The 16,527-nt window shown below is 40.7% G+C and overlaps 1 protein-coding gene across 3 annotated transcripts; it reads right to left on the reverse strand.

Annotated features, from left to right (window-relative positions):
* Positions 1 to 766: 766 nt before the first annotated feature.
* On the reverse strand, positions 767 to 14,243 carry WNT16 (Wnt family member 16). Of its 3 annotated transcripts, none has more exons than XM_081147933.1 (5): positions 13,862 to 14,236; positions 13,431 to 13,669; positions 11,363 to 11,649; positions 5,680 to 5,775; positions 767 to 4,605 (listed from the first exon to the last, which is right to left on the reverse strand). In XM_081147933.1, the coding sequence occupies exons 1-5, from the start codon at positions 13,954 to 13,956 to the stop codon at positions 4,141 to 4,143; spliced, it is 1,182 nt and encodes a 393-aa protein (XP_081004059.1). In that variant the 5' UTR covers positions 13,957 to 14,236; the 3' UTR covers positions 767 to 4,140. The 3 variants fall into 3 exon arrangements, with proteins under 3 accessions (XP_081004059.1, XP_081004057.1, XP_081004058.1); XM_081147932.1 differs by lacking the exon at positions 5,680 to 5,775 and adding an exon at positions 4,689 to 4,854 and having other exon boundaries at positions 4,425 to 4,605; positions 13,862 to 14,048; XM_081147931.1 differs by lacking the exon at positions 5,680 to 5,775 and having other exon boundaries at positions 13,862 to 14,243.
* Between the last annotated feature and the right edge of the window lie 2,284 nt (positions 14,244 to 16,527).

Below are 16,527 nucleotides of genomic sequence, written 5' to 3' on the forward strand. Positions count from 1 at the left end.
GCATCTTACCAAACTGCCTACAACTAAATATTTTAATGGAAAGCTTTTCTGGTTCTACATTTTAAACTAAGTAAAACCAAACATATGAGTACTGACAGTTCTTCAGAAATTTAAAGTGTGTTCTCAAATATTTACTGTGAATATCACATGGTTACAAAAGCTGCAAAATAAGGCCATGGCATCTAATTTATGTAATAAAAATCCATTGTTATTCTTAGTATAACTATCATCATTTCTTTAAAAGCAAAAACAAAACTATCAATCCATATGGTAGATAAGGAAATAGTGCAATTGTTTATATTCAAACAAATTAAACTGTTTTTAATGTTATGTAAAGTACTACTGTCAGGAAAATGCTTTAATTAGCCAACTCTTTTTCCAGAGATTACAGGTAATGCCATTTGATATGTTTGTCTTAATTTCATTTCAAGAGTTATCATTGACTCTAACCATTGCCTCTCTTAGGCAGTTCCAAATTTACAAAAAAATTGAACTCCTAAGTTGAAAATTAATATACTAGACTACCTCCTCTCCTCTTTTAACACCATAAAGGGCATTTAAACAAATCAAGGCACTTTGTACCTCAGTGCTTTGTCTGGCTGTGGGCCTTACCCATGTGATACCATAGAAAGCTGTTTTCTAAGTACATCACCAGAACTGAGGACATTTAATAACTGTGCTGCCAGGCATAGATAAATAACACCCCATGTTTTTCTTTTCTTTTTAAAAAATATATCTTTATTGATTTCAGAGAGAGGAAGGAAGAGGGAGGGAGAGACAGAAACATCAACGATGAGAGAGTCATCGATCAGCCGCCTCCTGCAAGCCTTTGAACCCACAACCTGCATGCCCATGTGCCCCGACAGGGAGTCGAACAAGTTCTCCTGGGTCCTAGGTCGATGCTCAACTGCTGAGCCACACCTGGCCAGGCAACACCGCATATTTTTCTCTGTGGACTCACTGCTTTCCTAATTCGCAAGCTATGTGGGTTTAGTTGGAATGAACCCCACTACTAGTCCCCTGCATGTGTCTTGATTGCCTTAAGAAGACCAGTATATCACCAATGGCCATTGTGATTGGCTCAGGGATGGTCACACTTAACCAATTAGGGCCATTGATGACCTTTGCTAGGCGATCTGAGAAATAACTTTTCCGTCTCCCCTGTGTGAGCAACAACAACAACAAAAAAGTAAAAAAGCTCTTTCCTTAGAATGGAATCTCTCTTGCCATTGAATGAGTGGTAGGAGAATATGAGGTCTGAAAGTGTGGTAGTCATGTTGACAAGAAGAAAAGAGATGCTGGAGGCGCTGGGTGGTGGTGGAGGGGTGGCCAGAACCCTGTGGGACCTGACTTAGAAGACACGGAAGCCAGCCTCTTTAAGCTGGAGGTGGAGAGACCTGAGCTCCGGGAACATTTTGGTTCGAGCTTCACTTGAACCCATCAGAACTCGACTTTTCAGTTACTAAGTCAACACATTTCCTTTAATGTTTGTGAGTCTGGGTTGCATTTTCTGTTACTTGCAACATAAAGAGCCCTAAACAGTGCAGGCAAAATAGTTTAGACTAGATAAGAACTTCTGGGCCACAGAACTTGCATTCAGGAACTCAAAGGTGCTACCTCCACCATGACGGGGAACGGGAAGGAAATGATCAACTGCAAATTGTCAGCCAGTGAAAGATAGGTGAGAAACCCAAGGACGGCTTCCATGGCGATGCCAAGAAGGTAAAGGAAGAGTCCAAAAGACATAGCTTAGGAGTTAGGAGTAACTGCTTGGGCATGCCAGAGAGAAGCCCAAGCTGGCATTACTATTTATAAACAATGACTAAATAGTAATCAGGTATTTGTGATCAGAGGCTGCCTGATTCTCATAACTGGTTGGTAAGGTGATTATAAAAAGTTTTCTAGTTAATAGAAAAAAATGGTCATTTTTTTCTGCAGTCTTCATCTTTTAAGAATGATTGCTTTTTTTTAATTTTTAATTTTTTAAAGTATATCTTTATTGATTTCAGAGAGAGAAAGGGAGAGGGAGAGAAAGAGTTGAAACAGCAATGATGAGAGAGTCATCGATCAGCTGCCCCCTGCACGCCCCCTACTGGGGATCGAGCCTGCAACCTGGGCATGTGCCCTGACCGGGTATCAAAACCCGATCTCCTGGATTTTAGGTTGATGTTTAGGTCGATGCTCAACAGCTGAGCCATGCCCAGCTGGACTGATTGCTTATTTTTAATGCAGGTAAAATAGATTTACTTTGTAAGAAAAAAGACATGAGAATAAGGGTCTATTTTTCAGGTTATTCTAATCAGTGGATGCTAAACAATGGTAAACAAGTTTTTAAAATACGTGCTAGATTCGTTCACTTGTCGTTGCTGAGTGTCTGATTCAATAAGTAATACTTTTCTTAAACTTTAGGGGTCACGTTTAAATGTTTAGCCTTGATTTTAATATTAAACCTGAGACATTTCCATGTGTTTTCTCTTTTCCACAAATTATTGTTCTTCTTTGGTAAATAAAATTGAAAGGAAATAGAATGAGACCTGGGGGACAGGAAAACATTTCTTTAGCTTATTATTAAAAAAGAAAAAAAAAGAAAAAAAAGAATATTCTTTTTTGTCCATTCTGCACTTAGAAATCTATTTTTTCTACATAATACTGAAATATTTAACAATTCATAAAAAACTATGCATTTACATTAAAATACAACCTTAAATATAGCCCTGTAATTTTTACCAGGAACCTTGTAAAATATGATGAATATATATGCTGAGTACTGAAACAAGAAAGACCATTCAACATTCACAAGAAAAGCAGCATGACACACAATATAATAAATATCCAGGAAATCAAATCCACAAATTGAGCATTATTCTGATTTAGATTCTTTTTTCAGTTAAGTCTTCTATACTTTTTGTATAATTTATTATAATAACTTTACAAGTTAAACATTAACTAATTAAAAACAGAACTCAACCAATCTGACTGCTGAAATAACACAAACCTCAATGTTTTGAAGCATATTTTAATCTATAACACTTATAAAACTGTCATTTTGGCAAGAAATACACATCCATATAACTGCTCAATTAACTTCTTTTTCAATATATAAAAAAAAGTCAGAGTTGATAGTATAAAAAAACAGAAGCTAATATTATTTCTGAGATAATTTTATTGCCTTAGCTCTTGGGCTTTGGCAATAAATGTCTTAAGTTTTAATATATATCATATAACTTAGAAACTATTTACAAAATATAAAACTTTTTAAAGCAAAATACTATACAAAATACTGTTTTATACATTTAAAGGGTGCTTTTCCTTATAATGCTTTCCCTAATAATGCGAGACCTTTACCTCTAGTTTCTACGAGCTTTCAGGATCCCTTCCTCACGCAGTAATTCAGAGCTGGGTTTTTAGTAATAGCAGCTGGTCTATGATTAAAGTATGAGGCTGAACATCACAGATTGCTCTATACCTTACTGAGATTTTTCTAGAAATTCTGATTAAAAGCCACTTAAAATCCAAATTATATATTTTACTTTGTTAAATTTTGATTTTTTTCCTTTGGTCATTAAACCTAACAAACACTTTTTAGGAATATTATATCACTTGAGAAATTTTGTTTTAATTGCCTTTCTTTCCAAATGAATAGAAGAGTCAGAAAGCACTCACCTCTTCTCTTAACAGTTCAACATCTGTTTCTAGGCACAAACACTTAAAATGATTTCTTCATCTAAAAGACTGAGAGAATAAATGAGATTCATGTGTACTGCTCCTTGCTGCTATAAGGGGTGTCTTTTTAAAATATTCACCCACCATTATTGAGTTCCATAACTGAGTTCCATGGTCAAGGATCTTATCCTGAGGATGGACCAGGTCTTCCGCAGGAAGGTTCTTTCTTGCTGGGGGACAGATTATCGTCCTCGTATGTCAATATACATTTTCCAAATCACCACATTATGAACCCAAACCTTTTAGAGTTCCCCCAAATCTGCATGCTCGGTGTATAACTGGACACTGACCAGGTAAAGGGAACTGTGAGAGGTCCAAGGATCTGGGGATTCTGCTGCAAGAGTGGGCTTCACTGGCACTGCCGTGTGGCACTCCCTGTTGTCAGTGAGGAGTGTTGCCCAAGGCTGGACGGACCGGTCACTTGCAAGTGTGGACATCAGTCATGCTTTCGCACCTCCTGCAGCGAACATAGCAGCACCAGATAAACTTGCACTCACACCTCTCCACGTGCCTGACCACGTGGGTGTTGTAGCCTCGGCCGCAGCAGAGGAGGTTGCAGCCATCCGCACCCTCCGACGTCCGGTTGCATTCTCTGCCTTGTGTCCCCGGGATCCCTAATCTCTTATCCTCTACACAGTAGTTGGGAGACTTGTTAATGTAGAGAAGATCGTCCTTGTGGATCGGCACCTTCCTCTGGTCTTTTTCTCTCCTGCGCATCTTCTTTTTTATTTTGTCTGAGACTTGAACACTGTTCTCATATTTATCCTTCAACAAATGGCCAATCTTTTCAAAGGAAGACATGGTTCTCCAGCATGTTTTCACAGCACAGGAGCCAGAAACTCCGTGGCAGCGGCAGTCTACTGACATCAGCTTGGCGACAGCCTGAAACCAACAGGAATTGTGTTAAATATCACTCATAATGTGTGTTACTCCACAATGGAGGCAAATGCACCTAATCACTTAACTTTCTAGGTCTGTTTCCTCCTGTATAAAAGGGATGGTTTTGAACATAAAGGATTTTTCAGGTTGCCGAGGGTTCAAATGTTTAGCCCTCCTCTTGGCCCTGCAGAGCAGACCTTTCCAAGTCGGATTGGAGGTAGTGGACAGGCTCGTATTGTCGTCAGAGATTATCTGAGATAACAGAGGAGAACGCCTTTTATTTCTAATCTCTTGTTTAATTTTGGGTTTGGGGGGATATCCAAACAGGTCTCCATGTTCCTAATACCATTTAGCACCTTGCTACTCACAATGTGGCTCATGGACCAGCAATGCCAGTATCACTTGTAAGAATCCTCAGAATCTTGCAGACCCTCAGAATCAGAATTTCCATTTTAATAAGATCCTCAGGTGACTCCTATGCACATTAAAGTTTGAGAAGCATTGATAGAAAAGTCATCCTCAACTCACATTGTGCACGGAAACATCTGTGGAACCTTACAAATAACCGATGCTCAAACCCTGAGATTCGGATTTAATTGGTTGAGGTGGGGTCAGGGTAGTATTTCTACAAAGCTGCTCAGAAGATCCTCATGGGCATCAAGGGATGAGACTTCCTGACTGAACTGGGAATTCCTAGGTCTGATCACTGTAAAAGTTGGGCCAAAGAAGAAGGGGCCAGAGAGTGTGACTTTCCAGAAAATCCTTCCCCTCTTCTGGAAAATTAGTTCAAAACACATATCCTATTCTTGATGGATCAGTAGCACCATCCTAACATAGAAAGGAGATAATATTTATGTTATGTTTCAATTCTTTGTGCTGAGTTTAGTTTATACAGACTGAGAAATCAAATGAGATAGCATATATCTCTAAGAGCCTGGCACACATTAAGGTTTAAATGAATGTCCCCTTTCTCTGAAAAAGGTACAGTAGGAGTAGAAATAAATTTCAAGTGGTGTTAACAATGTAAAAACAATACAGAGATTTAAAAAGTTTTAGGGATCCAAATCTCTTACATACCAGGCTAGTCAGCACAGCTTCCTTCAGTCTCCAGAGGATGGCAGAGCAGATTAATAAATCGTCAGGGCTAGCTGCAGAGTTATGTCTGTCAACATGCTAGGTAAAGTGAAAAATTGATCTATCCATTCAATAACTTGGAAACAGTGTGTGTAAGCTCACCAAAGAAAGGAAAAAACCTCACAGCTTAAATCCCATTTACAGATCTTATCAAAACTATAACTTGACAGGGCTTTATACTTTGCCATTTATTTTGTACCAAACATGACATTGACATGTTTGCAGGATGTTACATTTCTTAACAAATTAACCAAAGTTTCTGAACTATCTAATGAGACAGAATATTTGAAAAAATTTATAATATTTGCATCTTGAATGAGAGCATATGGTATTGATTTATGCAATATTTGATACTTTTGACTGGTGTTTAAAATAATAAACAGAATAGTATGTAAACGCTGTTCTTTATAGACTACAGCACACATGCTCTTTTTGAATTCACAAAACTAAGAAGCTAATGTATATGTCTACTTCTTATTAACTCAGGCAAAAAGGTACACTTCAATGATATGAAAGCAATTTATACAGTATGGCACACAGGCTTATTTGGTTAAATTTATGGCATTTGATATTCACAAAGCCTTCAATTCTTTAAAATGTTCAAAGTAATGTAACCTGGCTACTTCTGTTCAGATTTTGAGTGCCCGAAGGATATGAGAAAAAAAGGGGCTCAATCAATGCTAGGCAATAACAAAACAAATTGCCCAAAGAAAGCCAAAAATCTAAGGATGTATATTTATGTATTTAAACCTGATCAGAGTTCGTTATAGTCATTACCTCATGATTTAAAGCTGGCCTTAGCTGAAGATCATGACTGAAGAGCTGAGTTTTTCTTTGATTAACCAGTTCAAATATCATGTATGGTATTGCAGATTTGCAGGCATAGTGGACAGAGCAGATGCTCACTAAATATTTATTAAATAACTAGTCCAGCTCACTTAAATCGTTTTAACTCTTTCTCTGTTGGGAATCTGAATTGGGAGGGAGTAATAAAAACCACATTCTTAAAACAAGAGTCACTGCTGGGAGGTCAATAGTATTGGAAGACCTTCATCCAATTCGTTAGCCCACAACAGTGGTCGTCCGTAAGAGTGATATACTACTTTATGGGTTTGAAAAATAAAGAGAGACTGATTTTTAAATTCAATGACATAACCTGCTGAATTTGTATCAAAATTTTGGGGGGATTTTCCTGCCATAGAAAACTAGCTCTGTTAAATATCTGAAGTTAACTATAACTTTTTAAGGGTAACATTTTAAAGAACTTGTATTTGATTACCTTTTAATTCTATTACCTTTTTGTCCCTAACAATAAGTATAAAAAAAGAAATAATATTTTGTCTTGCATACATACATTTTAGGATAAAAAGACAAATAAACTTCAAGGTGAAGAGTCTCAATAACTTGACATGCAATTTAAATGATTATATCACCATAATACTCCAAGGAAGGAGCTTGGACAATAGGGATTAAAATAAAACAATATAATCACTCTACAAAAATTTGATGAAATGCAGAGTTCAAAGGCAGATACACACACGTGCATGCACACACACACATAAACTCTATAGACCTTAGTGATCCTTAGAGCACATTTTCATAAATTATTTCACTTAGTTTTATAGGAAGAGATGTAAGTAGTTATGAACATGTACTTATTATTCCAATTTAACAGAAAAATAAACAGTGTGGCTAAGATACTTGTCATACATAAGGAAACTTTGGTGACGCATGGTATAAAATCTTTATATGAAGCTGGGTCATTTTAGTAGAAGAGAGAAAATGTAAGTGGAAAATGCAAGTATATTTAATAAAATTGCATGAACACTTCAAAAAATATATTTTGGAGATTTTCAGCAAAGATTCTTAATGTTAAGTAGCTATTCGGAGCTGCAGTGATAGCATAGTCATTTTGGGGGGAACAGTAGAAGAGAGTAGCAACCAAATGAGTTGTGTGTGGTTATGAGAAAATTCCTTTCTCTACTCCAGTTGAGTTGTTAAGGTTTATAACGATATTAACAGAGGAATGTTTTGTTAACTATTGCAAACAGATGTTCGCATTTTGGTGGAATATTTTTAAACTATGGGAGAGCAATTAGGAAGGGAACATTTAATCTACTGGGCTCCTTTGTGTTAAGTTTTGGTTTGATGCATTTCTAATGAAGTGAAATAGGAAAGATGTATCACTAATGCTTAAAGGTAAAAATAGAAACTGTTTGAGAAGTAGTCTAAGGAGTGATTGGTCCTACAATTTTGACTCAGGTAACGCAGCAGGCTGTGATTTCCCCCCCAGTATATTGCTCTATCCAAACTTCGCAAAAATGACCAAAAAAACTGTTGTGAAACATTTTGTGATGAGCATTTCGTTTTGTTAACTATCCAATGATTTGTTTAAGTTTTTATGAAAACTGTGACATAAGGCTGGATGGGTATATGTAGAATTTCTATTCCTCTGACCCATTTCGTACCATTTAGTCCAAAAATATACTTGAATCTGCTGAAAAGCAAAACACTTATGTGTTGTTCAAGTACTTATAAATATTCTTGAAACAGGTCAATGAAAATTTGGGGTTGGGCCCTTCCCACTTTTTTGTTAGTCATCATAAAACAAATTATGGGGTAGGGAAACTTAAAAGTTTATGAGGTGGACATGGGAAGAATGGAAATATTTTAAGCACACCAAAAGAAATACCCATAAATATTCCAAGTCACATTATTCCCAGAAGTTCTGCCCCTGGAAGACATCACTTCACTCTGTCAGCCAATCACCATTCAGCAACATTATTCTTGGAGTCATAACTTTAGGAATGGTGTCAGAAACCAAGTGGGAATTTAAGGTCAGCGGTTAGAAAATCATCTATCCTGCTCACAACACTACTAAGCGCCAGTACCCACATTTCTCTGAACGCTTTTCGACATTTGGAGTTTGGGATTTTGAGACTAAGAAAATCAACTCAATTGAATGCAGACCTTGAACTTTGCTCAGAATATGCCTATTAATTTAAAATCCTATTTAACAATATTGAAAATGAAGTTGATAGTTATTCCATGTTAGATAATAACCTGGAAACCTGGTTAGTTTGTTGTTGCAGTGGTGGGTTTTATTTTTTTGGCCCACAAAAGAAAGAAAAATACAAGATGCTTTGAATTGTAGTACTTCATGAGAAAAGACCAATAAAAACACCAGTGTAGTACTCTCAAAATATCCAGGTAATATTTTGTAATATTTTAAGTTTCTATCTAAACCAGTGATTTTCAACCTTTTTCATCTCATGGCACACATAAACTAATTACCAAAATCCTGCAGCACACCAAAAAAATCTATTTTTTGCCTATCTGACAAAAAAATTAGGTATAGCTTTGACTCATTCACACTGGACAGCTATTGTGTTGGCTGTTGTCATTTTTTTATTTGACAATCTCAGGGGAAAGAGGTCAGTTCCCCTGACTAAACAGTCAGGTATTGCATGTTTTAAAATTTCTTGTGGCACACCAGTTGAAAATCACTGATCTAGACTAATGGGAAAAAAATATTTAATAGAGAAAGTTGAAATTTATATAAAATGTGTATAATTGTATAGGTTGAATTATTTTCTGCATAATTAAAATAATAGCAAAAACCTAGGGAATGTAAGATAGGTTTTTTGCCAACAAGCAAAGGACTAAAATTGATGCTGAATAGTTGCATGTGTTTAACAAAATTAGAATATAAATACTAGTTTAAGATCCAAGTTAGTAGTTACAAAGGCAAATATTGCTACATAATTAAAAAATTCACATAAGATGGAATAAAACTAAATAGCTGCCTAATATTATTAATAAAATACATTTTAGAAGACTTTAAGACATTTCATAAGTTCAGAGATGATTTCATTCAAGAGAATCATAATATGAGTTTCTGAGTTTTGTTTCCTGGATAAAATTTTTAAAATCTCTAACATTATTTAAGAATGACTAAAAAATGTTTAGTGTTTGAATTAATAATAAATATGTATTTAATTGTTTTCTTATTTTTAAAATATATTAATTTGACTTACTTGATACTTTTTTCTCACTTAACTCGAGTTTTAAAGTACATATGCTAATTACATTTAACCTCTTTTATATTAATATATCAGAAATAATGAAAATTCCTTTATTGGATAGTATTTAAATTGCAGCAAAAACTAATTCATTTAATTTTTTAAAATGCAAAACTTTTAAGGAAAAGATACATATACATAACTATGGTGTTAAGCAAGAGTTACTTTAGTGAGGTAAGTTAACTTTTAAAATTTCTAAACAAAAACATAAAAAGTTTACATACCTACCAATTTCTTATTTTTCAATTTTTAATTGAATATTCAAATGGAATTAAAAATTCAAATTTGAATTTGATGTGTTTTGGTGATATATTAATTGAGCTTTCTATTTTCGTATTTTAAACCAAAGTGGTTAAATAAGGAAAACTGGCTGAAACTTGCAACTACTCTGATTGGGTTTCATTTTCTCACTTTCCAAAAATGTAAAACAAATGCAACATATACTTTAAATATTTGTAAGAAATACTGAAACTTGTTTTAATTTATTTCAGAAGAATGTGGCAGGCTGCAATGACTATGTTGAGACTTTTACAGTTATTTACCGTAATACACATTATGTGCTGATATTCCTGTCCTGAAAAGATTATTATAAGATAGAAAGTATATATTCATAAAAAAGTTTTGGCTGTTTTAGGAAAGTCACTATGAGTTACCAAGTAATTAAAGTATGATGCAGAACTCAAATTTTGTTGTGTCAATATTTATTAAAATAAATATATAAAAGTTAGATTGAGCTGCAAATGTATTCCATTTTAAGGAAACTTAGTATAAAAAGGCCAGAATCAGAAAAGAGGTTAATTAGATGGTGGTACTTCAAATTTGCTTCCTGCTGAATCTTTAATATATCTATATTTTAAAATATCTATATGTTTAATAGATCTATAGCTTCTTTACATTTATCTGTATTTATCAATTTTACAATGGATCTACGTAGCTTTAACTAAAATAATGATTTCCATTTTTAAAAACCTTGTTTTAGTTAAATATGTGTATTCTGAATGTATTCAAGAGTGTTTGCTATAGAAAGTAAGGGCAAAACTGACAACATGTCTAGGAGCCACTGCCCACTAAAAACAGATGTAAAAAAAATAATCAAAGTCCAATTGAGGAAATGAAATTTTATCCAGTTAGAAAGGCAGATACTGTAGATCTTACTCAGGCTCTGCCACTAGCCAGCTAAGGAGGTGGAACCAAAGACCCCAACAGGCACTTGCACATCTGTGATTTTATAATTAGCCTTTCAGGTACACGAAGGATACAACCACAGATACATTCTATAATAGGACTGAACTCACGTCGGATGGAAAACTTACACTAAATCAATGTGGTCTGTACAGGCTCATGAAAGAAAAACATAGATATAAACTTGCAGTTATACATATAACAAACACACATACGATGTACACATATGTATGCACGCTATATATTCCTTAGACTGCAAGTGTGGTTTGCTTTCAAACTGCTTGAAGAGAATCATGCGCAAGTGTAACCCTCGTATTATTTACCTAGAAGCAATGACTCTTATTCCACTTTCTAACACATACCTGCCTTCCGGCTTCATTGTTATGAAGGTTCATTGCTAACAGTGCTTTGCTTTCCTTCCCCGTGGTGTTTCTGACGGGGAAGTCCAGGAACTTCCTGCTGAACCACATGCCATACTGGACGTCGTCGGAGCAGCCGCCCCAGTGCCAGCCTTCGCTGGCGGAGCCGCCGGCCTGCAAGGCGGTGTCGCAGGAGCACTCGGACATGTTGCCCGCGCTGCAGGACCTGGTCACGGAATGCACCAGGCCTGCAGCCGTCACGGCATAAATAAATGCTGTCTCCTTCGTGCCTAGAATAAAACATAAATGGCTAACTGAGAGAGCCCACCACTCACTGTTCATGTTCCTAACAGAGCCTCCTGCTCATCCTTTTGACAGGGGAGCAATTTTTCAATGGTTCAGAGTGGACGCTTTAATGAGTACATACTTAGAAAGGATGGTTTCCTATTGCAGCATTTTAAGAAAGCAATCCCCACTTGAGGGGACTGTCCTATATTGGGTATCATTGTTCTCATACCTAAAAATATCTAAAATATGAAATGTATGTTGGCACCTAGCTCAGTATCTAATAGACAATAAAAGCTCAATAAACACACGTCAAATTTAAAATCCTTTGCATGGGTATGGTAAATGGTATACAACGCCCCCAAAGAGTCCAGATTACATTTCTTTTTAAATTTAAAATGTGTTCTCACAAAACAGAAGCTGAAAAATTTGGTGTAATTTTTGTTCACATAAATAATACCTGTCAGAAAGCAAATTAAAATTAAACCAAGACCAAAGCAATTAGTAACGAAATGATACAGTTTAGTTTCACATTAAAGACTCCTCTGTTCTTTTTTTTTTAGGATATCGTGAAAAACAATCCTGATATTAACTTAAAACCATTATATATTTTATATAGTACTAGCTAATCCTCTTACAGCCTTAAAGATAATGAAAATGAAAGATAATTGAAGTGTCACCAGCAAAATAAATAAAAATAAAAAGAATCGTTGCAGAAAATTATTGAATATTTATTTAGCACACCTGCAATAGCGTTTGCGCTAAAATCTTTGAAAGTTAAAGGCCCATTAAAGCATAAACAAAATGGACTAGAAGAGACTCGCAGGCGACTTTTTTTTCCTTTAGAGATGTTTAGATTGGAGTAGAAACAATTTCACGGCCGTTGTCCAATAAACCTTTTCAACAGCTGATGCCTCTGCGTTTCAGCAACTGTGAAGAACACATCCTTTCCCATGCTTTCCCCCGCGGGGTCAGGGCTCCCTCGGAAGGGCGCGCCGGCCGGAGCGCAGCGGGCCCGGGCCGCGCTCTGGCGCCCGCGTGGGAACCGGGCGGGGAGGGTCAAAGGTGCGGGGCGAAGGGAAATGAATGTGAAAAACAACGAATCTTTCAGCGCCCAGGTCCTACAGTTCTTTGAACCCGCTTATGGTCCCGGGACAACCCCGGTTCCCGGTTCCTCTGTCCTAGCAGAGCCACCAGCAGGCACGCGGAGGTGGAACCTTACTCTCCCGCGGACGCGGGGCGGGAGGCGGCGTGGGAAGCGGCCGCGCGGTCAGCTGCGCCGGGCCGTCCGGGGCGCCCCTCCCAAGAATCCCGTCCTCCCGCCTCGCCGGGGCCCCGAGGAGCCAACCACCGCGGCGCTTCGCCGCAGTCAGCCACTTGTCCGGGGCTCTGTGCGTAGCGGAGCCGCTTAAATCAAAGCAGATGCGGCAGCAGCCGTCCGGCCGCCGGCACCGTGTTTCTCCAGCTGGTCCCCAGGTAGGGGGGCGCCACGGGTCCGCGCGGCCGGCGGGGAGGGTGTCAGAGTTTTTCCTCGACTCCAGCCGGGCACAGCGGGAAGGAGGAACTACAGCTCCGAGCGCCAGGCTCTGGACCTGGGGATCCCCCCCCCCCCCAGGACCGCACCTGCCCCCGAGGTCTGGCTTCCGTCGCTCCCAGCTCCGGTCCACGAAAGGGCCTCTTTGGGGATTCAGAGCGCCCGGGACCACGCAGGCACCACCTACTTCACAGGAGTTGGCGGGCTTGTCGCCCCTCATCCCTCGCCAGCCCCGAGGGTCCTGGGACTCACCGCTGCTCAGCTCGTAGCCAAAGAGGGGGCGGGTGCCCGGCGGGGCGGCGGCGACCTGGCAGTTCCACCTCTCGTGCCTGAACTGGCTCCTGCACTCCTGAATGCCCAGCCGGGCGCCCTCCCGGATGCTGGGCAGCAGGTACGGCTTCCTCTTGCACAGCTCCTTCTGGCGGCTGCTCAGCGGCAAGTTGGCGCAGCCCAGCTTCTCCGGAACCCCGAAGGAGGCGATGCCCAACCACCTGTAAGACACGGCCGCCCCTAACGTCTGCCGCTCGCCCGCCCTCCTCCCCAATCCCAGATGCTGCCCCCCCAGATTAGGTCAGCCGCCCTGGGGTCACCGCCCCTACTCCCCCGCCGTAGCTGAAAGTTCCCTGAGGCTGGGCACCCCATTTGTCACACACCCGGTGCGTCCCTGCTGCCCCCACACTCACATCCAGTTTCCTTGGGCTCCGCAGGGAAACAGCGCGAGCAGGGCTGCCCACAGCGCGCACAGGCGGGACAGTCCCCGGAGCGCCGCTCGGCCCATGGCCCCCGCATGGATTCCAGCAGCCCCGGCGCCCCTCTTCTGCCGTCCCCGCCCGAGGCCCGCCAGGCCGGGGGCCGGCTCCCCAGCGCCAAGCTTTCCCTCGCCCTCTGCCTCCCTGCAGACAACATAAAAGGTCAGCGCCGATCGGGGCTCTCCGCGGCTCCCCTCACTTGCAGGGAGCAGCGTGAGGAGGGGGAGAGAAGAGCTTGAGGCGCGCCTCGCGCGCCCAGCCGGAGACGCGCGGGAGATGCGCGAGCCGCCCTCGCCGTCCAAGGTGAGAAACTTCTGCCGCCGCGGCCGGGCTCCATCGCCCGCCCCGCTCCCCGCCCCCGGCCGCGCCCGCAGCCCGATTGGCTCAGCCGCCGCCGCGCGCGCCTCGGCCCGGGGCCTCGGGCTCCCATTGGCTGAGAGGAGGCTCCGCGTGGGGCCGCGGCCCGCAGCTCTCCCGCAGCGCGCGCAGACCCCGCGTGTTCAGGACCCTTCCTCCACTCCCCTCCCCGGAGCGGGGGTCTGCGGGTCAGCAGGGAACGCAAACCGAGGCCTCAGCCGCCCTGTGCGGAGCGTGGTGGAACGGGAGGTGTTTGACGTCCGCCCACTGCGTTAGGATGAACTGCCCTCTGGGCGCAGTGGCTGGAAAATCTCACTGTCCTCGCTTCTTGCCTCTCCTTCACCTCACAGGAGAATCCTCTTTTTGAGTCAGAGTTGGTACCAAGCAAGCTGACCTTTCAACACCCGCTTGAGGTCTCGATGCGTCAGGGTTTGAGGCCAGGTGAAATGCTGTCGGGCTGGAGGCATTCACTTTTAGCGAAAGGGAAGGGACCAGCCTGGCACCTAACCTACCATATTCAAATCGTGTTGTGGAATTCCCTTTTCCAGGCTTGTCTTACATTCCGCATCCTTGAAAACACTGTCAGAAGGTGGAGAAAGAGCGCGAGTGAGGGCTGTCTGGAGAGTTTTAGAACAGCGGGGAGCCGTGCCCTTACCCTTTCCTCCAGTCCACATTATGGCCCTCATGGAGATTTTGGTCAGGGCTACAACCGAAGACAGATTTTAAAAACATACTTATTAAACACCTACCCTGTGGCCAGTAAGTACTATGGGAAATCACAAAGACAAGATCCCTTCCTTCGAGTACACAAACCAGCCATGGAGAGGAGTCTAAAAATAATTTGAGATTATTGATAAAGAGGAGTATGGAATCCAGCCAGGTCTTTGTTGGAGCCAAAGAGAATTCGGAAGCAGAATGCTATGGTGCCTGGCAGTTTAGGAAGGGTAGTTAACCAGTGCCCTGCAGTCTCTGGGAGAAAGAACTCTGCAGGCAAGTGGGACATGCTTAGCTGTGGAATCAGAAAGCCCTGCCTTGCCTAGTCAGTGACAAGAAATGTTTTGGAGAGGCATCACCTGCTCCTTAGAGGACTTATGAAATGTTTGTAAATTCTCAGGTGGACAGATCACCTTAGTGGGTGCCAAAATCCAGACTTACTCAAGAAGAAGATCTTTTTACTTGTTTTATCTTCATATAAAGGATTCAATTTGCTGCATATCTCCTATATCAGCCTAGAGCAATAAAAGCTCACTAAAATTCACATTCTATCCCATTTATTCCTTTACTCAACAAATATTTATTGAGTGAACACCATGTACTAGTAAGCCACATTGTAATTTTTAGAGTCAAGTTGATGATAGGGTGTAGTTACTGATCCAGAAATAGTTTGGCCAATGGCTAATGGCCTCTGGGAAATGCAGAGCCTTCATCCAAGCCCACTTTATTCTGTGAGTTTCTCCAGGAGGGGTCCTACAGCATTCATTGTTGTACTCCCACCATTGGGCCTGGTACATGAGATCCTAGTTTTGAACACAGTTTATTGAGTGAATTAACATGATGAGGAACATTCTGAGCAGATATCTAAGTGGCCTAAATGATGAAATTAGAGAAGTGATTTCTTTTTCAGAGGACTAGAGGAGGGAGAGAAAGCAATCTCAGGACTGGGAGAGTAGAGAACATTAATACTCTAGGCTGATTTTAGTGGTATATGTTTCAAGGAAGTTGTTGGGTTTGTCAGTGGCATGTTTTTTTTTTTTCATTGAAAAATATATATTGAACTTTTATTATGAGTTAAAAAGTGGGGAATAAAACTGAGCTAAATTGTAGTGGAGCTCACAGCCTGGTTGAGAAACAGAAAGTGAGCAGGCAATTACAATACAGAGTGATTAATGGGGGAGTTGCAGCATGCCACGAACCACATAGGATGATTACGTAATCTAGTTTGGGAGTGGGGGTCACTTGAATGTTGCCATCATTATTACTCTAGGGATCCAGCACTGTCCAGGCAGGCATTCAGATGAAGCATTTAGAGGGGAACTCAGAGTATTCTGTTCCTATGGTCTAAGAACACTAGGCCAACCATTTTCAAATCCAAGGCACAATTTTAGGGCCTGAGTGGTGTCGTATCTCCTTTGTGTAATCTAAGGCCTTTGGGGTCATTCTGATACTTCTGAAGCAAAGGAGATTTGTTTCCAGGAGTTAGTTGATCCAGCTGAAGAATTAGACTTTACATGAACAGACATTTG

The sequence above is a fragment of the Miniopterus schreibersii genome, assembly GCF_964146895.1.
Source record: "Miniopterus schreibersii genome assembly, chromosome: 9".
NCBI lineage: Eukaryota > Metazoa > Chordata > Mammalia > Chiroptera > Miniopteridae > Miniopterus > Miniopterus schreibersii.

Excerpts from the sequence above, each read along its gene's own strand:
- WNT16 (XM_081147933.1), bottom strand. The coding sequence starts at position 13,956 with ATGGGCCGAGCGGCGCTCCGGGGACTGTCCCGCCTGTGCGCGCTGTGG. Across the intron at positions 13,670-13,861 it reads GGAGCCCAAGGAAACTGGAT|GTGGTTGGGCATCGCCTCCT; the intron begins GTGAGTGTGGGG and ends CGTGTCTTACAG. Across the intron at positions 4,606-5,679 it reads AAGCTGTGCTGACTAGCCTG|GCTGTCGCCAAGCTGATGTC; the intron begins GTATGTAAGAGA and ends TGTTGGTTTCAG.